Raw genomic sequence first — 21837 nt, forward strand, 5'->3', positions numbered from 1 at the left:
TCTTTCCCTCTCCTGTCTCTCTCCAGCAAGCGCACATGCCCTGTGACAAAAACCTTTCAAAAGAAAATAAAGAATAAATAGGTCATCAGGTGGCCTGGTGGTTAAGGCAGCTGGATCCCACATGGCTAACTGTGCTGTTCGAGTCTTGGACCCAGCAGCTTGGAGAACACGCCGGACGTATGTGCGTGCATGCCCGAAATCCCAAGAGGAGAATGGAGGAGAAGGAATGGTGGTGTGGCCGTTCTCCCTACAGGGCGACTTCTCACTTTCCTTCTCTGTATCTCTCCCCAGTGAGCGCACACACTACAGCAAATTAAAAATAAATAAATAAACAAAATAATAAAGAAGCACATGCAAGGCACAGGACCGTATAATCAGGAAATTAGCCAGCTTGGCTCGTTGAGCCAACGTAGCTGGTGTCTCTGCTGTCCCGGGCCCTGAGACACCCCTGGAGGGTGTTTTGGTGCAGTTAGAACCTCATCGATTCAGGGCATGGCACAAAACCTTCTGCAAGACTGACCCACGTGGGAAGGTTGTAGGTTCAAGTCCAGACACCTCTCTGAGTGCACCAGGCGCGTCTGTGCCCAGGCTGCGAGGTTGGCTGTGTCTGGGGGTGCCTGTCTCTCCATCTCTGTCTCTCTGTCTCTCACACTCATGGAAGAAAGAAAATATAAAGGGGTGAAGGGTGTCCCACGATGAAACATGGCCCTCTGTGAGGCGGATATGTAAGGGTACGGTCTGGCTTTGTCTTGGAGCACTCATGCCCATTATCTAGGGCTGGCTGGCTGGCTGAGGCTGCAGTAGGTCATGGGATCAAGACCCCGTTGGGGACCTAGCAGATGGAAGAGTGGTTATGCCGCTGGTCTCCCACATGGCCATCCGTGGTTCGAGTCCTGGACCTGGTGACTTGAAACTCACAGTGGGTGTGTGTGCCCACACTTTTTCTCGCTTTCTGTCTCTCCAGCAAGTTCACATGCCCTGTAGCAAAAATCTCTCTTTTTAGGAGAAGAAAAGACCCTGTTTCGGTCACTATCTCTGTCTCTCTCTCTGTGTGTGTGTCTTTTCCACTCACAGAAGAATTAACTGTTGAGTTGTCAGAAAAGTCTTGATGTATATTTTTAGAGACATTTTTGCTATAGGGTCAGTGTGCTCGCTGGAGAGACAGAGAGACAGAAAGCCAAAAATCACCCTCTGGGGGGATGGCCACACTGCAGTCCCTTCTCCATTGTCCTCTTGGGATTCTGGGCATGCACGCATATGTGTGCAGCATGAGTTTGATGCCACCGGGTCTGGGACTCGAACTGCGGTTGACCAAGTGGGAGTTCAACACGGTAGCCATTATGATCCCCAAGATGTATTATTTTCTATGTAAAAGTGCATCCTGACTTTTCTGACGACCCAACAAATAAACTTTTTTTGTTCAGGTTTTTGCCATAGGGTGCTTGCACTCACTGGAGAGAGACAGAGACAGAGAGCAGAAAAGTGAGAAATCATCCCCCAGGGAGGATGCCTAGCCACAGCCCCTTCTCCTCAGCCTCCTCTCAGGAGTTTGGGCACGCACACACACACACACACACACACACACACACCTGGCATGATTTTCACAATGCTGGTTCTGGGACTCGAACTGTGGTTGGCCACGTGAGAATCTAGTGCCTTAACTTCCATGCCACCTGCTGACCTGGGGGAAACAAAGAAGGCTGTCTCGCACTGAGGTAGGGCGTTCTCGGCTTCAGTCTGACCAGCTCTGTGCACTGTCGCGCTCCTGTGTAAGATGCAGAGCGCCCGATGGAACACATGTCTTGGTGAAGGCTGTCTTGGAGTCAGGGTGGCAGATGGCTAAGATTGCCACTGTTGACTCACTGGTGCAGCGTTGCCCAGAACTGGATTACCGTCCTTGGGCTGTCAGAGGAGATGATGTCAGGGAATCGCACATCTGCTGCTTTGCACCTGGCAGGAAACCGCTCAGATTCTCCGATCGCCGGTAACAACACTGATCGAGTTGACTGCGATCAAAGAGAAGGTATAGACAGTAGTGCTGTCTTCGTCTGTGACTGGATTGCTAACAGAAAAACACGAGGCTGGGTGATTTATAAAGAATAGGGGTCTGGGTTAGCAGGGGGCGTGGTGGTTAAAGGCTCTGGATTCCCACATGGCCAACCGTGGTTCGATTGTTGGACCTGGCAGCTTGTTTTCTCGGCTTCCCTTTCGCTCTCTCTCCATCTCTCTCTGGTCAAATGAAAAAGTAATAATAGCACATGGAATTAAGTAAATTAATAATTCTTAAAATTAAAAAAAGATTAGAGGTTTAAGAGCTGGCAGGTGACGTGATGGTTAAGGTGCTGGACTCCTACATGGCCAACTATGTTTTGAGTCCTGGACCGAGCGGCTTGATTTCTCACTTTCTCTCTCCCTCTCTGGTTAAAGGAAAATACTACTACTACTACTACTAAATACAGTTACATAAATTATTCTTAAAACAAGAGGAATAGAATAGAGGTTTATTTGCTTCATGATGCCAGTGTTGGGAAAGTCCAAGAGCATTGGACTGGGATCAGCCAGGCTTCACATTTTTCATTGCAACATGGCCAACAGAAGCAGAGGAGGGACCAGCAGATGGCATAATGGTTACATTGCTGGACTCCCACATAGTCGACCACAGTTCAAGTCCCGGGGCCAGTGGCTCCAAACTCATGTTGGGTGCATGTGTGTGCCCAAGATCCTGAGAGGAAGAATGGAGGAGAAAGGATTACAGTGTGGCCATCCAACTCTTGGGGAGTGATTTTTCACTTTCTGTCTCTCTGTCTCTCTCTCTGGGGAGCACATGTGCCCTATAGCAAAAATCCCTCAAAAAAAAAAAAAAAAAAAAAAAAAAGACGAAAAAAAGAAGCAGCAGCAACAGCAGAGGGGAAGGTAGGTGCATGCAAAGAACTGGGACACAACCCATGGGCCTGCATGGGAACTAATGCTTTCCTGCTGGAAACATGGACCACTTTCTCCAGGGAAATGGGCATTAGTAGATTAGAGGATGGTGTCTTCATGATCCAAACACTGCTTAGCTGCTTCACCACCATCATCTTGGGACAAAGCTTTCAGCACATGAACCTTTGGGGGACAAGCCATAATCTGAACCCAGCAATGGGCAAAGAGTGTATCAGAGAGAAAAAACACTTTGGTATAGGTAGAGTCAACCAGATGACTTTATTATTATTTTCTTAAATTTAGATACCTCTTAAAACTTTCTTTCAATTTCCATTTAATCACTGTACATCTTTACAGTGTTCAATGTGGTTTTTCCCAGCATGAATATAGTGCATATAGGCCAAGTCAAAGATATTGCCATCTACATTGTCATCCACAGATAACCTCATTTTTGTTTCTGTTAAATGTTTTTTTTTAATTTCCCCAATGTCCTCCCTCCCACTCCATCACTCCCCACTTTACTGTGTCTAATTTCTACTGCTGCCCTCCCTTCAGTTTCTGCCATAGAGTGCAGACATCAGTATATATTAAATGGGGACATACAATGCTTCTCTTTCATAGTCTGGCTTGGTTCGCTTAGCAGTAAATCTTTCATATTTATTCACTTTCTATCAAATGTCAGAGTCTCATTTTTAAATTTTATTTATCATCATTTTTTTTTAAGTTTGCTGTAGGGTATGTGTGCTCACCTGAGAGAAACAGAGAGGTAGAGAGAGGGAAACTGAGAAAGTAAGCCACCAGGTCTGGCACTCAAACTGTGGTTGGCCATGTGGGAGTCTAGTCCCCCAACCACTACAACACCTGCTGGCTCCCATTTTTTTTAAGGTTTTGCCATAGGGCACATGTGCTCACAAGACAGAGAGAGAGAGAGAGAGAGAGAGAGAGAGAGAGAGAAGTAACCCCCCCCAGGAGAAATCGCCATGCCACAATCCTTTCTCCTGGGATTTTGGGTATGCACACACACGTAACTAGAATGACTTTTAAGCTGTCACATCCGGGATTCAAACTGTGGTTGCCCATGTTGGAGTTCAGTGTGTTAACCACCATGCCACCTACTGCCCCCTGGAGTCCTTCTGAAGGACATGAATCCCATTCATAGGATTTCCACCCTCATGACCTAATCACCTTCCGACGGTCCTACCTTCTAATAGCATCATCCATTTGGGGGTTAGGATTTTAGCACACAAATTTTGGGGAGACGCGAGTGTTCGATCCCTGTTAGAAATCTCTCATGCAGTCGCAGCGTGGAGATGAGTCACCTGACCTGTCTGATGGATTCATTGATAGATGGGCAAGCTGATCATGCCCATGTCTGGAGCCCTGAGCTTGCCCCTGGCACCTTCAGAGACAAGCTAGCAGAGTTTGGCAAGGTGGCTGGTGGTCTGCAGTTGCCTTCTGCAGGAGCCAGGTTGGGTGGGCTCCCCAGCAAACATGGAGGCTCCCCCCTGAGTCCCTCTTCCTGTGCAGAATCGACGAGGACCGCTAAGCTGGTATCAGAAGCCGACAGGTGCATAGCCTGACCTTGGAGCGTGAGATGGACTCTCGAATGCAAATGGCTTTCCCAGTGCATGGGGGATTTTTATCCATAGAACTGGGCCCTCCTGTGTGTGTGTGTGAAGTTAGAAAAGCGTAATGGGAAGCAGGCCTGCACGGACTGCTTCCGAGTTCATTTTGTCCTAATCACCTTCCGACGGTCCTACCTTCTAATAGCATCATCCATTTGGGGGTTAGGATTTTAGCACACAAATTTTGGGGAGACGCGAGTGTTCGATCCCTGTTAGAAATCTCTCATGCAGTCGCAGCGTGGAGATGAGTCACCTGACCTGTCTGATGGATTCATTGATAGATGGGCAAGCTGATCATGCCCATGTCTGGAGCCCTGAGCTTGCCCCTGGCACCTTCAGAGACAAGCTAGCAGAGTTTGGCAAGGTGGCTGGTGGTCTGCAGTTGCCTTCTGCAGGAGCCAGGTTGGGTGGGCTCCCCAGCAAACATGGAGGCTCCCCACTGAGTCCCTCTTCCTGTGCAGAATCGACGAGGACCGCTAAGCTGGTATCAGAAGCCGACAGGTGCATAGCCTGACCTTGGAGCGTGAGATGGACTCTCGAATGCAAATGGCTTTCCCAGTGCATGGGGGATTTTTATCCATAGAACTGGGCCCTCCTGTGTGTGTGTGTGAAGTTAGAAAAGCGTAATGGGAAGCAGGCCTGCACGGACTGCTTCCGAGTTCATTTTGTCGTATCCCTCAGGTCCATGAGCTCTTTTATTTATTTTATTTCCATAGTTTATTTCTTTAAGAGAAAGTTTTACTATAAGGTGCGTACGCTTACCAGACAGCAGACAGGAAGCGAGAAATCACCACCCCCACCCCCCCCGGGAGCATGGCCATGCCACAATCCCTTCTCCATTCTCCTCTCGGGATTTTGGGCATGCACGTACACACACCTGGTGTGAGTGTAAGCCACTGGGTCGGGGACTCGAACTGCCGTGAGCCATATGGGAGTCCAACCATGTAATCATCACGCTATCTGCTGGTCCTACTCTGTGGCAAAATGAAAATAAAAATCCCAACTCACAAGGGGGCAGAGCTGTGCCTCCCCGAGGGGCGTGATGGCAGAACCACACTGTCAGCGGTAGAAGTGGACCCAGCTCAGGGACCTCTCCCACCTCCTTCTGCCTCCTGTTCCAGGGGCGCCGGGCCCGGGGGGAGCCAGGCTTACCCGGCATGTCTTACCGCATGTCTTACCGCGCTGTCATTATGCAGGCTAATCCTCTTTATTACAGCCTCCGTCCTGAGCCGGGGACTCCAGGGAACAAAAGCGCAAATAATCGAACCATAACTCCCTTTGGCATCCGGCACCTGTTGGGGCGCCATTCCTACGGCAGCGTCCTCTGCTTTGACATCTTACTTTATCTGTGTTTCCAGCTTTCCCCCCGCAGCCTGGACGCGTGGCTATCGTGACCGGTGGGACGGACGGCATCGGCTACTCCACGGCAAAGCGCCTGGCGAGACTCGGCATGCACGTCGTCATAGGTGAGTTCTGGTTCTTTCCCATTAAGACAGATGTTTCCTATAGGGCATGTGCATGCCAGAGAGACAGAGAGACAGAGAGACAGAAAGTGAGAAATCACCCCCCAGGGGGGACGGCCACGCCGCAATCCCTTCTCCTCCGTTCTCCTCTCGGGATCTTGGGCACACACGCACACGCGCCCGGCGTGAGTTTAAGCCACCGGGTCCGGGACGTGAACCGCGGTCGACTACATGGGAGTCCAGAGACATAGACATTACGCTAACTGCTGGTCCCGGGATTTGTAATATTCTTTTGGGTTTGAATATGTGTCCTCTATTTTTTTCCCCTGTGCATTTTTTCACTGAAAGAAATCAATAGATAGATAGATAAATGAGTACCCTTTATCTGAGATGCTCTGGACCAGGTATGTTTTGGGTGTTTTTGCTCCCCGATTCTGGAAGATATGTATATGGTATCTTGGGGATGAGTCCTAAATACAAACAGAAAATTCATGATGTCCCGTAGACACCTTACCCACCCAGCCTGAAGAGAGTTTTATATAATATATATATATTTTTAAAGATTTTTGTAAAGGGACCAGCAGACGGTGTAAAGGCTGTTGCTGGACACCCACATAGCTGACCTTGGTTTGAGTTTTGAAACCGGCATCTTAAAACTCATATCAGGTGCATATATGTGTGTGCTCCAAATTCCAAGAGAAGGGACTGTGGTGTGGCCAACCCCTGGGGGGTAATTTCTCGCTTTCTGTCTCTCTGTCTCTCTGGCAAGTGCACATACCGTATATCAAAAATCTCTCTCTAAACAAAGAAAAATAATTTTTTGCCATAGGGCATGTGCACTTGCTAGAGAGAGAAAGAGACAGAGAGAGGGAAAGTGAGAAATAATCTCCCCAGAGGGGATGGCCATGCCACAATCCCTTCTCCTCCATTCCCCTCCTGGGATTTTGGGAATGTGTGCACATATGTGCCCAGCGTGATTGTCAAGCTACTGGGTCTGGGACTCGAACCACAATCCGCCATATGGGAGTGCAGTGCCTTAACCATTATGTCACCTGCTGGCCCCCTTATAAAATATTTTTGTATCACTGTATTTTCACTGTGACCCATCCCATGAGATTAGGTGTGGTGTTTTCGAGCTGTGATATTATGTGGGTGATAAAAAAACTTTCAGGTTTTGAAATGTGTTGGGTTTTCGGATTAGCGATTGCTTAACCTGTATCTTTATTAGTGTGTGAGAACTGTGAACTAAGTACCTTTATCAGACAAGGTGGCTTAAACAACCAAAATGCTTTTTAAAAATAATTATTTAATTCATTTATGATCATCATTATTATTATTATTTAATTTGCTATAGGGCACCTGTGCTCACCAGAGAGAGACAGGGAGAGAGGGAGGGAAAGTGAAAAGGCAAGCTGCCAGGTCCAGGACTTGAACCAGGGTCAACCACGTGGGAATCCAGTACATTAACCACCACGCCCCCTGCTGGTCCAGCCCTTAACCTTTATAAACCATCTAGTCCCAGGTGTTCCTGGTTAGTCTCACCATCGTGGGCCAACACGCCCCATAACTGTGGTTTTGCTTTCTGCAGTTTCTGATAGTCCTGGCCAAATGCGGTCTGAAAATAATAAATGCAGGATTCCAGGAATGAGCTACTCGTCAATTTTTCTTTCTTTTTTTTTCTTTTTATTGAGAGGTTTTTGCTACAGGGCACGTGCACTCACTGGAGAGACAGAGAGACAGAGAGACAGAAAGCGAGAAATCATCCCCCGGGGGGGTCGGCCATGCTACAATCCCTTGTCCTCCGTTCTCCTCTCGGGATTTTCGGCACGCACACACCCATGCCCGGCTTGAGTTTCAAGCCACTGGGTTTGGGACTCGAACCGCAGTTGACCACGTGGGAGTCCAGCCCTTTAACCTCTACACCACCTGCTGGCCCCATGTACTCCTCAGTTTTAAATTGAGCACTGTTGTGTGTAGTGGGATGAAATCTTCCACCATCCCACTCAGGGTATGAGTCAACCCACTTTGCAATGTACCCACACTCTGCTTCCCGTGTTAGTCACTTGGTAGCTGTCTTGGTTTTCAGATTAAGAAATAAAAAACATATATATACACCCCCCCTACACACACACACACACACACACACAGAGCTTATATAAGATGTGATACTATTTGTGGTTTGAAAAACCCACTGGGGTCCTGGAAGTCCTCCCTTGCAGCTCAGGAGGGAATCGCTATGGAATAAAATGATCCACTAGTGAGTTTAGCGACTGTGGTGGTTTTGAGGTTGGAGGGCCATACACGTCACGAGTTGTCCTTAACCCCTGAACTGTGGTGTGAACATGCCGGTGGAGTTGTGGACACAGCACGGGTCCTGCCACACTCGGTGTGTTGTTGTGCTTGTCCACAGTAGAGGGGATTGCTAACCGTCTACTGGAGGTCAGTCACGTAATCCCCCCTTTCTCCATCAAAACTCTTAGGTCCTGTGTTCCATGTAGAGACCCCTAGGGATCTTTTCCTTTTTCTTTCTTTCTTTCTTTCTTTCTTTCTTTCTTTCTTTCTTTCTTTCTTTCTTTCTTTCTTTCTTTCTTTCTTTCTTTCTTTCTTTCTTTTCTCTCTATTTGTTTCAGGGCACACACACTCAACAAAATGAGAAGACATCCTCCTGAGGGTGGGAGAATGGCCACCCTACAATCCCTTTTCCTCCATCCCCCTTTCAGGACATTGGGCACGCACATACGTGCCCCGGTGTGTTTTTCCAAACTGCCGAGTCTGGAGCTCACACCGTGTAGTCAACCACGTGGATTCAGCTCCTTAACTACCACGCCACCTGCTGGTCTCTATCCATCCTCTTAGTAGATAGGGAAATTTTCCATTTTTGACAGCATCTTGAAAATTCTTTTTTCTTTTTGAGAGAGATTTTTGCGATAGGGTGTGTGCACTCGCCAGAGAGACACAGAGATAGCAAGAAATCACCTCAAAGAGGCATGGCCATACTGCAATCCTTTCTCCTCCACTCTTCTCTCAGGATTTCGGGCATGCACATACACACACCTGGTGAAACTTTGAAGCAGTCGAGACCAGGACTTGACCTGCATCAACTACTTGGGAGTCCAGTGCCTTAACCACTGTGCCACCTGCAGGCTCCAACACCTTAAAATGATAAACACCAAGGGTCATAACTCTTTTGTTGTCCTAGTTCGTTATGGCAGTACTGACAGAAATACTTGCGCCTGGGTGGATTTAAGAGAATAGGGGTTTATCTGCAAAACTGTTCATCTTGGTGTATGAAAAGCCTAAAGCCATAGACTTACAGCGTGACCGGTGACAAGATATGGGATGGCTGGCAAGTGCAGACACAGTGAACTATGGGTAGCTCTCTGAAGAAACCTTCACAGAAACCAACTCTCCTGAGGACTCACTTCTTCTCATGAGGGCTAGAACTCAACAGGTCTTTTAACATATAAATAATTTATTTTTAAGATTTGCTTCCATAACACAGTCTTCATGAATAAGTTGCCTGGTTCACCTGTTCAAGGTAGGTCATAATGAGGTTTAGTTGGTTTGTATCATGAAAAGGTCTAGTTGGAGTGATCTAGTTGACTTAGGTCATGATGAAGAGTAATTGGGCAGGTCATGCTGAGGTCTAGTTGGGTAGGCCATGCTGAGGTCTAGTTGGGTAGGCCATGACGAGATCTACTTGGGCTAGCCATGCTGAGGTCTAGTTGGGTAGGCCATGACGAGGTCTAGTTGGGTAGGTCATGCTGAGGTCTAGTTGGGTAGGCCATGCTGAGGTCTAGTTGGGTAGGCCATGCTGATGTCTAGTTGGGTAGGCCATGCCGAGGTCCAGTTGTGTAGGCCATGATGAGGTCTTGTCACAGTAGATCATGCTGAGGTCTAGTTGGGTAGGCCATGCTGAGGTCTAGTTGGGTTGGCCATGGTGAGGGCTACTTAGTCTATGGTGAGGTCTTGCTAGGTAGGTCATGATGAGGTCTAGCTGGTAGATCTTGATGAACTCCTTGGGTGGGCCACAATGATGTCTGTTTGAGTCTGGTCATGATGACATCTGGCTGGTTAGGTCACAAGCTGCCCCATTGAGTGAGGAGTTCATATTACATACACAGGGGTCAATTCCAGTGCACACATTCCTGGCATGGCTGGAGTCTTGAGTGTTACCACCTCACTTTCATGTGATATGTTCATCATCAGAAATGGTACACATCAACACCAAATGTGTCTCTATTTTTTCCTTAAAAAGCAAGCAGAAAGTGAACACTGCATCCTCGCTCTACCTGTGTCTTCTTTCTTGTAGATCTTCTTTTTTTGAGAGAGATTGTTTTTCTATAGGGCGTGTGCACTCACTGGAGAGACAGAGAGGGACAGAAAGTGAGAAATCGTCCCCCTGGGGGGGATAGCCATGCTGCAGTCCCTTCTCCTTCACTCTCAGGATTCTGGGCATACATGTACATGTGCCTGGTGTGAGTTTTAGGCTGCCGAGTCCAGGACTCAAACTGTGATCAACTATGTGGGAGTCTAGCAAGTAACCATTATGCCATCTGCTGCTCTGGCTTCCTTTTTTTTTTTTTTAAATTTCCAGTGGGTGTATGTTCTCACCAGAAAGAGAGGAAAAGAGAGAAAATACCCCTAGTAGGGCAGACTCATACCACAATCCCTCCTCCTCCATTTCCCCATCCTGTAGAGATTTGGGACACACACACACACACACACACACACACACACACACACACACATGCCTGGTGAATTTTTCAAGCCACCGGGACCAAGACTTGAACCACTGTCCGCCATGCTGTTGCACTGGCCGACACTGTGCTTAGCCATTATGCTATGGTTCCAGCCCTCCCACAGGGCTCCTGCTGTCTGTGTTTAACTTCCACCGTGGGCTACCCTTCTGACTCTGTGTGTCAGGCCAATCAATTACAGCATTTTACTCCGTCCCTACGACTTTGAGGGTAATTGGGTCTGTCCCGAGGAGACAGTTCTTCATTCCACATGACAGTTTGAGTGAAGGTCAGTGAGTGAAGAGTTATCACTGGATGCTTAATGCTTCTTTTTCTTTTTGGTCTTAAATGCAAAATAAGGCAAGGGAATATTCAACTTCCGATTTTATTTCAAAGCTACTAATCTGTAAAAAATAATCGGAGAACCCCGATTGTGACCCGGGCCCGTCTACAGACATCAACGTGATGACAAGGACATCCGTTCCTGGGTCCCTCTGTTCTTTTTTTAGATTTTTTTTTAATTTTTAATTTTTAAATTTTTATTATCATCATAATCTTCTTTATATTACACTGGATTGCATACAACTTTACAGTGTATTACATTGCTTTTTCAAAAGGGAATGCCGTGCATGTCAGTCAATACAGACACATTCATCTCCCCGCTTCAACATTCAGTAGCTTTTCAATGTTTTTCCCAATCAGTATTATGATTATTCCAATTATCATTTTTTTTAAACAATCAGTCACTATTTCTCATTTTGCTTGTAAAAAGACTTTACCCATCATGAACTACTTCTCAGACCAATCCAGCTGAGAAGGACGAGTCACGGCAGGTTTACCCCGAGGTTGGTAAGCCTTTTCTGGAATGAGCCAGATAACCCATATTTTCTCAGGCCTTGCTCATCACGGCCACCCCTGCCCTGGAAGTGGAATGGCTGGCACAATATGTCATACTTAGAGCAAAGGGTATGAGCGCATGGACATAACATTTGTTTTTTTGGAGAGGTTTTTGCGATAGGGCACGTGCCCTCGCCAGAAAGACAGAGAGAGACAGAGAGTCAGAAAGTGAAAAATTGCCCCCTGGGGGGATGACCACGCCACAATCCCTTCTCCTCTCGGGATCTTGGGCATGCATGCACACGCGCCCAGCGTGAGTTTAAGCCACCGGGACGAGGACTCGAACTTGCAGTTGACTACGTGGGAGTCCAGCGATGTACCCATTACATCAGCTGCTGGTTCCCCATGCTTTTCTTTTTAAACAGCTTGATTTCATGAGAGATAGAAAGAGACAGGCAGAGAGAGAGAGACTTAGGTACCCCAGCAGGGTTTTCATGCAGTGATGGGCTCCCAGCCTCGGCCGGCCTGAGTCGCGGGCACCTCTGTGTGCAGCAGCTCCCATGAGTCCCGGGACACGAATCCCAGACCCGGCCATGTTGAGCTTTCTCCCTGGTCCCTGTAAACACAGACCACCTTTACTGTGAATTTTCTTTCTTCCTCTTTTGGCTTTGAAGCCTAGAACGTTCTGAGATGGGTGTAGTTCTCAGAGGGCCCCTGGTTGGCGTTCCCGCCAGCCCCGCCGACCCCTACCTCCCCGAAGCAAAGACTCTCAGAGCCGGACCTACGCTCTGCGTGAGGTTCTGTTTCTCCAAGGAAGCCAGACGTGAGAGTGACCTTTGCAGTCTGCTGCGTTTGAAGTCTGCCACTTTGAACTCCTTCAAGGAGGGAGCAATTTAGATATTCCTTTTATTCCTCCCCAAAGGAATCGCTTTGCAGTATTTACTGGAGATGTCTCCAGCCGGCGCTGAAGCCATTTCCCGTCTCATTAATTTCACGGCTTCTACTCCATCATATATATTTTAACTCCTTGCTGAAGGCACGGTTTTCTTTCTTTCTTGTTTGTTTTTAAGAATTATTTTATTTAACTTTATTTTAATTGACCAGAGAGTGACAGAGTGTGTGTGTGTGTCTGTGAGAGAGAGACAGAGAGAGAGAGAGAAAGTGAGAAAGCAAGCCGGCAGGGCCGGGACTCAAACCAAAGTTGACCCAAGCCGGCAGGTCCGGGACTCAAACCACAGTTGACCGTGTGGAAGTCCAGCGCCTTAACCACCACGCCCCCTGCCAGCTCCTGAAGACACTTCTTTTTTAAAAAAAGGTTTTCATTTTTGCTATAGGGACAATGAGAGACAGATACACAGAGACCAAGAAAGGGAAAGTGAGAACTGACCCCTTAGGGGAGCTGGCTGCTAAAATCCTTCCCCCTCCATTCTCCTCCTGGAATTTCGGACACACACTCACATGCGCCCAGACTGGTTTTCAACCTGCCAGGTCGGAGCTCGCACCACAGGGTCGGTTATGTAGATCCAGCCACCTTATCCCCCATGCCACCGGCCGGCCCAACACTTATTTTATTGATTTATTGTTTTTTAGAGAGAGGCTTTTGCTATAGGATGTGTGTGCTTGCTGGAGAGACAGAGACACAGAGAGCGAGAAATCACCCTCCAGGGAAGATGGCCACACCATAATCCCTTCTCCTTTCTCCTCTCAGGATTTTGGGCACCCACACACACACGGTGACCCTTTTTCTCTTAAGTTTATTTTCAAATTTTTTTCCACGAGTAAGAGAGATAGAAGAGAGACACACTCCGAGAGACAGAGCCTCACAGGAAATCACATTTTCCTTCCATTTCTCACCCCTCCTGCTTTTTAAGAGGAGGGCCCTTTAGCTGGGGTACAGAATAAGCTACCCCGAGGCAACAAATTACGCAGCGGGGCTGCTGCCTCATTCCTTAGGAGGTAGAAAGTAAGGGGCCAGCAGGTGGCGTGGTGGTTAAGGTGCTCGCCTCCCCCGGGGTCGATTGCGGTTCGAGTCCCGGACCCGGCAGCTTCAAACTCATGCCCCATGGGTGTGCGTGCATGCTCAACATCCCAAGAGGAGAGTGGAGGAGAAAGGATTATGGCATGGCCATCCCCCTGGAGGGTGATTTCTCGCTTTCTGTCGTTCAGGTGAGTGCATGTGCCCTATAGCAAAAGTCTCTCTCTTAAAAAAATACCAGGTCGGGACCAGCAGTTGGCGTAATGGCTATGTCGCTGGACTCCCATGTAGTCGACCGCAGTTTGAGTCCTGGACCCGGGACGCACGTGTGCGTGCGTGCCCAAGATCCCGAGAGGAGAATAGAGGAGAAGGGATTGCAGCATGGCCATCCCCCCTAGGGAGTGATTTCTCGCTTTCTGTCTCTCTGTCTCTCTCTGTCTGTCTGGCGAGTGCACACGCCCTATAGCAAAAACCTCTTCAAAAAAAACACAAAACCAATATGAGGTGGCATCGTGGTTAAGGTGCTGGACTCTTACATAGTCAACTGCAGTTGGAGGCTTGAGCCCGACACCTTTAAACTCACCGCGTGTGTGTGTGTGTGTGTGTGTGTGTGTGTGCCCAAAATCCCAAGAGGAGAATGGAGGAGAAAGGATTGCAGCATGGCCATGCCCCTTGGAGGGTGATTTCTGGCTTTGTCTCTCTCTGTCTCTCTGGAGAACGCACACACCCCATAGCAAACATCTCTCCAAAAGGAAAAAAAGGGATGTGGGGCATTAACTGAGGTGTGTTCAAAGGGTGTTGAGAAATGCCGAGGACGAGGGTTGTCTGGGGAGCCCGTTCCGTGGCAACCTCAGCGCGGCTCTGTACTAGAAAGAGCCTGGCTGTTGGCTTGGCCCGGGTGCGCGGAGGTGCGTCCCGGCCCCGCCCTCTGGTGCCTGCCCCAGCAGGGCTGGGTGTTTGGAGCAGGCGTCCTGGAGACACCTTTGAGCTCTCCAGGCACCCAGCAGGTGGACGCCCAAGCTCGTGCTATTTGGGTGCTAGATTTTATCTGCGTGATGTCAAAACCCTGCTGTGAGTCACCGAGACAGGCGTGACGGGGCTTGGTCTCTCCTGGAAAGAGGGCGAGAGGTGACTTCGGGCCTCGCTGTGATGAGGGACAGTCCACAGAAAGGCAGCGTTTTCCAACTGCCTCTCCCTGAACCAGAGCCTCTCAGATGCACCTTACCGTGACAGCTGCCGGCCCCGCCCGGGCCCAGGGTGACCTGCAGGGCTGGAAGCCGCGTGGCTGACCACGCAGTTGGCTCCAGGGTCGCCCTGACACAGACTAGTTGCGTCTTTGTGCAAGGTCCCACCTAGCTGCAGGACTGAGCGGAGGGGGTCACCATGCGACGAGGCCCTGTCCGGCTGCCACCCTCGCTCTTTCTCACCTACGCTCTGTTTCTCTCTTAGGAAGTAAATAAACTTTTAAAAAGAGTGTGGGGCCAACAGGTGGAGTGCTGGTTAAAAGGGCTGGACTCCCACGTGGACAACTGCAGTTCAAATCCCAGACCTGGCGGCTTGCTCTTTCTCGCTCTTGCTCTCTCTCTCTCTCTGGTCAAAATTGAAAAATAATGATAATAAATAAATAAATAAATAAATAAATAGTGCCTGGGCCAGCTGACAGCATGGAGATTAGAGTAGTTGGATCCTACATGGCTCAGTGTGCGGTTCGAGTCCCAGATCCAGTGGCTTGAAAATCATCCGAAGTGCGTGTGCGTGCGTGCCCAATATCCCAGGAAGAGAACGAAGGAGAAGGGATTGCGGTGTGGCCATCCCCCCTGGGGGGCTGATTCCTCACTCTCTCACCTTCTCTCTGTCTCTCTCCTTTGTGAGCCCTTGCGCCTTAGAGCAATAACTAAGAAAAACTAAAAATAAAAAAGAGGGGTTTCATGTAGACTAATTGTTCCTGAGAAAGTTCTGTTTCTCTTCTGACATTTCCGAGCACGGTTTTTATTTACACCAAGGCTATTCTCGGCTTTCACGTGCGAATTCAGCCACCAGGTGCCTCGTGTTCCTGTCGTGATTTAGAAGTAAAATGTCAGGTGTAGTTATGCCTTTTTTCAGGCTGGAGAAAATGCATCTCAAATAGATAGCTTCACTCAGCCCAAGTAGGTCTGGTGGTGAATTTTGTTTGTTTGTTTGGAGAGGTTTTTGCTATAGGGTGCATGCACTCGCCAGAAAGACAGAGAGAGACAGAAAGCAAGAAATCACCCCCAGGGGAGATGGCCACACCGCAATCCCTTCTCCTCCGTTCTCCTCTCGGGATCTTGGGCACGCACGCACACGCGCCCGGTGTGAGTTTAAGCAACTGTGTCCAGGACTCGAACCGCGGTCAACTATATGGGAGTCCAGCCACATAGCCACTATGCTAACTGCTGGTCCCCTGATGGTGAAATTTAATGGTGGTCTGAAAGGGGTGACCGTCATATCTTCATTTAGAAGTCGCTGTTACCTCCTGCAAAACGAGAGTTACCTGCTGGTAGATGACTTCACTAATCATTTTACCCTCTCTCTTCTCCTCTTAGCTGGGAACAACGAGAGTAAAGCCCACCATGTCGTCCAAAGAATCAAGGAAGAAACCTTGAACGACAAAGGTACTGTGGATAGTTTGAGGGTGTGTTTTTGGGGAGCAGGTGTTTTGGGTCGGAATTCTCCCAAATGTTCACTGACCTTTTTATCTTGACTTATATAAATTTTAGTTTGCGGTTTTAAATTGCATTTCTATGCAGTTTTTCATTTAAAAAAAATGATAGGGCCGGCAGGTGGCATGGTGGTTAAGGCGCTGGACTCCCACGTGGCTGACTGTGGTTTGAGTCCCGGACCTGGCGGTTTGCTTTCTCACTTTCTCTGTCTCTCTCTGGTGAGCGCACGTGTCCTGTAGTGAACTAAAATCTAATACTAATAATAACAAATAAAAATAAATAAATAATTTAAAAAAAAAATCTTGCAGGGCAGTAACTGCTCCTTCCTTTTAGAGTTAAATTTTGTACATTTTGGATTTCTTTCTATAAGAACATAGATCTTCAACTGTTGTGGGTTTTAGCACACTTGCCGACAGCTTGCTGAAGACATACTTCTAATAAAGTGGAATAAAAACGATTGTAACTGGTGTTTGTACGTACAGAAACTATGGCAGTATGTAGTTTAGCAAATATGCGGATACACGGCTCTCTCGTCAGCGTGAAAAACTTAAAAAAAACAAAAGGAAAACACATAGGTGCAGCTGTCTAGACGACCGAGTCGGAACACTCTCTTGCATCAGATGGTCCGCATGAATGATGTGACAGGTGTTATTTTTCTGGCATTTGAGAGAGATGTCTCTGCTTTTAGTCATTTTCTTTTTTAAATAATGTTTTCACTCATTTATTTATTTTAGAGATGTTTGCTACAGGATGTCTGTGTTCTCCACAGAGGTGAGAGAAAGAGAGACAGAGAGAGAAAGTGAGAAACCACCCCCACCAGGGGTGCAATCCCCTCTCTTCCATTCTCTTCTTGGGATTTTTGGGCACGCGTGCATGGTGTTTTTCAAGGCTCTCGGTATAGTACTTGAACTGTGGTTGGCCCTGTGGGAATCTAGTGCCTTAAACACAATGGCAGCTTCTTTTGGGAGTTTCTGGTCCCAGAGGCGAGGAGAAATTGGCAAGGGGGGGGTAGCAGTGATAACATTGCTTAGCTCTGGCACGTACCGGGGGGAGATATTCAGCTATGCAGGTAGATGACACTCATTGTTGAGTCCATTTTCCATGAAGAGCCTCGACGCATTCCTGGTTTTTGCTGACCTCCAGGGCATAATTGGGCATGTACATTGACTTCTTGAGAGTCTTCAACAGGGATGTGCTTGACCTCCACGTTCTTAGACATGTCTTCAAGGATTCTCCATGGTATTCTCACTATCCTTTCAAATAAGGAAGCATGAAGCTAGCCCTCTAACATCTTCCGGGATTCCAAATGTTCTTTCTTTTTTTTTTTTATTTTTTATTTGCCACATGGTGTGTGTGCTCAGTTAAATTCCTGGACCCAGTGGTTTGAGAAACATGCTGGGCATGTCTGTGTGCATAGCCAAAATCCCAAAAGGAGAGATGGAGGAGAAGGGATTGTGGTATAGCCATTCCCCACTGAGGAATGCTTTCTCACTTTCCCTCTCTCTGTATTTCTGTTTGTTCAGCGAGCATACGTGCCCTATAATGAAACAAAAACAAAAACATTAGGTTGTTGAAAAAGTCATGTAGGCATAGAAAACTACTTCATGACTTTTCTGATGACCCTGTACACACACACACACACACACACACACACACACAGAAAACGCTATCACCACCTTGGCCATTTGAATTCGAGACTGTAATATCTTGTGTTTGGAGACTACCTCAAAAGCAGAGGGTTCCCATTTTAAAGGTCATTTGATTTTTTTCAGTAAACAATGAGAGTGACATGCAAGGTCTGGACAGCTGAGCCTTCTTGATATCTTTATTAGTGTCTCCTCATTCTCCACCAGCTGAGCCTTCTTGAGGTCTGTACTAGTGTCTCCTTGTTCTCCACCAGCTGAGCCTTCTTGAGGTCTGTACTAGTGTCTCCTTGTTCTCCACCAGCTGAGCCTTCTTGATGTCTGTACTAGTGTCTCCTTATTCTCCACTGTAAGCACCTGTGAAACATTGATTCACCCTTTGCCAAGGGCTGGGAGTGTTGAAAGTCTGAGGCACCTCAAACAGCTGGCATTGCAGAACCCCTTTTATATTGGGAAGCAACTCATTGGGACATCCTGTCAGCCCCTCGCCAAACCCTCTGTGCAATACCAGGAAGACGAAACAGGTTGGGGAGTTGTTTCATTCTTTCCATTACCTGCCCCAGTGCAGAAAGGATTGATTGTTGTGAGAATCAGCCATTCACTGTCCCCTCCTCATTTGGAGTGTTTAAAAGTGTGGCACTGGGACCAGCAATTGGCGTAATGGCTATGTTGCTGGACTCCCATGTAGTCAACCGTGGTTTGAGTCCTGGGCCCGGTGGCTTAAATTCACGCCAGGTGCGTGCATGCCCAAGATCCCGAGAGGAGAATGGAGGAGAAGGGATTGCAGCATGGCCGTCCCCCCTGAGAGGTGATTTCTTGCTTTCTGTCTCTCTCTTTCTCTCTGTCTTTCTGGTGAGTACATGCGCCCTATAGGAAAAAAAAACCTTCCCCTCCCCCCCAAAAAAGTGTGGCACTAACATAGTAAAACTCAAAGTGTGTTCCTGGGACTTTCACCGTCATCACCATCATTACTTCTCCAGAGAACAGGTGAGAGATGCAAGTTCTCAGGCCTAACCCATGATTCAGAAACATTGGGTTGGAGTCCTGAAATCTGTGTTCTCCTAAGTTGTAAATGCATTAAACCATCATTTTAGGGTCAAAGAGAAGACTCCTGACCTGCACCTGGATTCCTGGCTGCTCAAAAGACTGAGATAGGGTGATTATGAGTTAGAGTCTAGCTTGATCAACCTGGAAGACTATCTCATTAAAAAAAAAAAAAAAAACAAAGCAAAACAAACAGAAAGAGAAGTAGGCTAAGAAAATAACAATGCATTCTCTTCCTTTTTCTTTTTTATTATTTTTTTAAATCCTGAATGTGTCTATAAAAAGAATGGGCCAGATGGTTGGCTAGCTGGACCCACAGTGGTAGGTTCTGGGTTCACTTCCAAGGATCTCCACGTTCACACCAGGCACATGATGAGGGTTGGCTGATGAAGGAAGGGAGTAATGGGCGTGAAGACTGCTTGCCCTGCCTGTCTGCTTCTCATTTGCTCCCTCTCCCATACAACAAACAGATGAATAAACTTTTTTTAAAGATAGTTTAAAGAATGGAACCAACAGGTGCCATGGTGGTTAAGGCACTGGACTTCCACATGACCCACTGCAGTTCGAGTCCCAGACACAGTGGCTTGAAAAACATTCTGGGCATGCATGTGTGCATGCCCCAAATTCTGAGATGAGAATGTAGAAGGGAGTTTGATGTGTCCACGCTCTATTGGGGAATGCTTTCTTGCCTTCTCTCTCTCTCTCTCTCTCTCTCTCTCTGGCAAATGCACGTGCTTTCTGGCAATTAAAAAAAGTTTTAGATCTTGACCAATTTAGAAGTCAGCCCACAGAGGTCCTGTGTGTAAGTCCTGTAGGGTTGGCCTCTTAGTAGTGTGGAGAGAGCTGGAGCCTGGCCAGATGGGAACAATTGGCTGTGGTCCTGGCATTCACCTTCCTTTGACCTTGTCTGACCTCCAGGCCTGGAAACCCTGAGAAAAGTGGTCTTTGCACTCTTCAGAGCTCACTCCAAGGGCACACAGCTCAACCAGCCGGAGCACTCCTGCTCAGCAGCGGGCCTAGCCCCCTCTCTGTGCTTTGACACGTCTCCACTCTTGGCCACACCTGGGTCTGCCTCAGAATCCAAAGAGTGAATTCCCTCAGCTCTGCACAGACACTTTTCCTCAGGACGAGCTCACCCCTGCAGGAGCCTGGGAGTCTTTTCTTTAAAAAAAAAGAATATTTATTTGATTAAATTGTTATTATCAAAGAGACCAGCATGTGGCATGGTGGTTAAGATGCTAGACTCCCATGTGGTTGACCATGGTTCAAGTCCCAGACCTGGCAGCTTGAGTTGCTTTCTCACTTTCCCTTTCTCTCGCTCTCTCTGGTGCCTAAAAACATAACGATGATCATGATAAATCAAATTGAATAATCATTTTAAAAATTATTATTATTATTATTATTATTATTTGTTATAGGGCATGTGCGCTGACCACAGAGAGAGAGGGAAAGCAACCCACCGGGTCTGGGACTCAAATCACGGTCGGCCAAGTGGGAGTCTAGTGCCTTAACTACCACGCCACCTGCCAGCCCCAAGCTGAGAGTCTTGTGTACACACTCTCTGTTGCCCAGTGCAGCGTGTGGTCAGAGAACATTCACTGTTGCTTGCTTTGTCCTCATGGGGGATTATGACGTTGGATAATGGCAACCCACTGGATTTCTTTTTAAGCAAGGAAGCCCACTTTCTAATAACCAGAACCCACATTGACAATTCCTGTCAAGAACGCAGTTATTTGGGGGCCAGCAGGTGACGTAATGGTTAAGGCACTGGACTCCCACATGGCCAACCATGGTTTGAGTCCTGGATCCAGCCCCTTGAAAATCATGCTGGGTATGTGTGCATGTGTGTCTAAAATCCCAAGAGGAGAACAGAGGAGAAGGGATTGTGGCGTGGCCATCCCTGCTGAGGGGTGACTTATTGCTTTGTCTCTCTCTGGCAAATGCATGCACCCTATGGCAAAAGTAAAAGACAACAACAAAACAGTTTGGAAATGCTTCCTATCTTTTCAGCCGATCTTTTTTCTCCCACACTCCCATGTACTTAATCATATTTTTCTCCATTCTGGGTTTAATGCTCTATTTTCTTCACTTTCCAGTATCCTCTGCTTTAAAAAAATATTGATTTATTTGATTTATTATTATTTGAAAGTTTGCTATAGGGCACTCATCAGAGACAGACAGAGAGAGAGGTAGAGTGACCAAGCAAGCTGCTAGTTCCGGGACTTGAACCACAGTCGGCTGTGTGAGAGTCCAGCGCCTTAGCCGCCGTGCCACTCGCCGGCCCCCCTCATACCAGTGCTTTTGAAGTCAGGGGCCGTGAGCACAGAGGTCCCTCCCCTGGAGCTCTCACAGATGAGACATTTGTGACTGTTTTCAGGAACCAGGGCGACAGGGCTCATTTTCCAACTGAGCCATTTTCCAGGGATGGTGTTTAATACCTCATTGTCCTTGGTCCTTGCTGCCAGCACTTCTATTGCTCTTGGGTAATTACCCGCTGATGAAAGCTCTCTTATTTAGAACAGGGAGTCCTATTCCCTTATCCGAAATAGATCCATAAAGAAAGACACCGGACAGCACAATGAAAGCAATCAAGGACAAACTCACAGGGCTCCGATGAATACAGACGGGGTTAGGCCATGGTACCTATCAGCTCCCTTACAGGAAGGTGACCTCTGTGTCTGCAGAGCGCTCACCAGTTCCGGCAGAGTCTCTTAGCCGACGACTGCAGGGGATCAGACTGGAAATACCTTGTGTGTTGTCCTCTGCGTCACCTTGCGTCATCTTCACCCCAAACAGGGTCTTCCTGTCTCGCTTAGAGCTTCCCTAAGGTGGCTGCCCTTCGACCAGCAGCTGGCCTGTGCCATCGTGATGGGGAAGAGAGGCAGGCTGGTTGGATGGCTCCGCTCTT

The 21837-nt window shown here is 47.8% G+C and overlaps 1 protein-coding gene across 1 annotated transcript in view; it reads left to right on the forward strand.

The window, feature by feature from the left end:
• Positions 1–5905: 5905 nt before the first annotated feature.
• Positions 5906–21837, forward strand: part of DHRSX (dehydrogenase/reductase X-linked) — a gene marked incomplete at its 5' end in the record, with an annotated part of 60139 nt that continues 44207 nt past the window's right edge. The window contains 2 exon segments of the mRNA XM_014582522.1: positions 5906–6013; positions 16126–16194. Of these exon segments, the coding sequence (XP_014438008.1) occupies positions 5906–6013; positions 16126–16194 (177 nt within the window).

Source organism: Tupaia chinensis, unplaced genomic scaffold (assembly GCF_000334495.1).
Source record: "Tupaia chinensis unplaced genomic scaffold, TupChi_1.0 Scaffold143644_1, whole genome shotgun sequence".
Taxonomy (NCBI): Eukaryota; Metazoa; Chordata; class Mammalia; order Scandentia; family Tupaiidae; genus Tupaia; species Tupaia belangeri.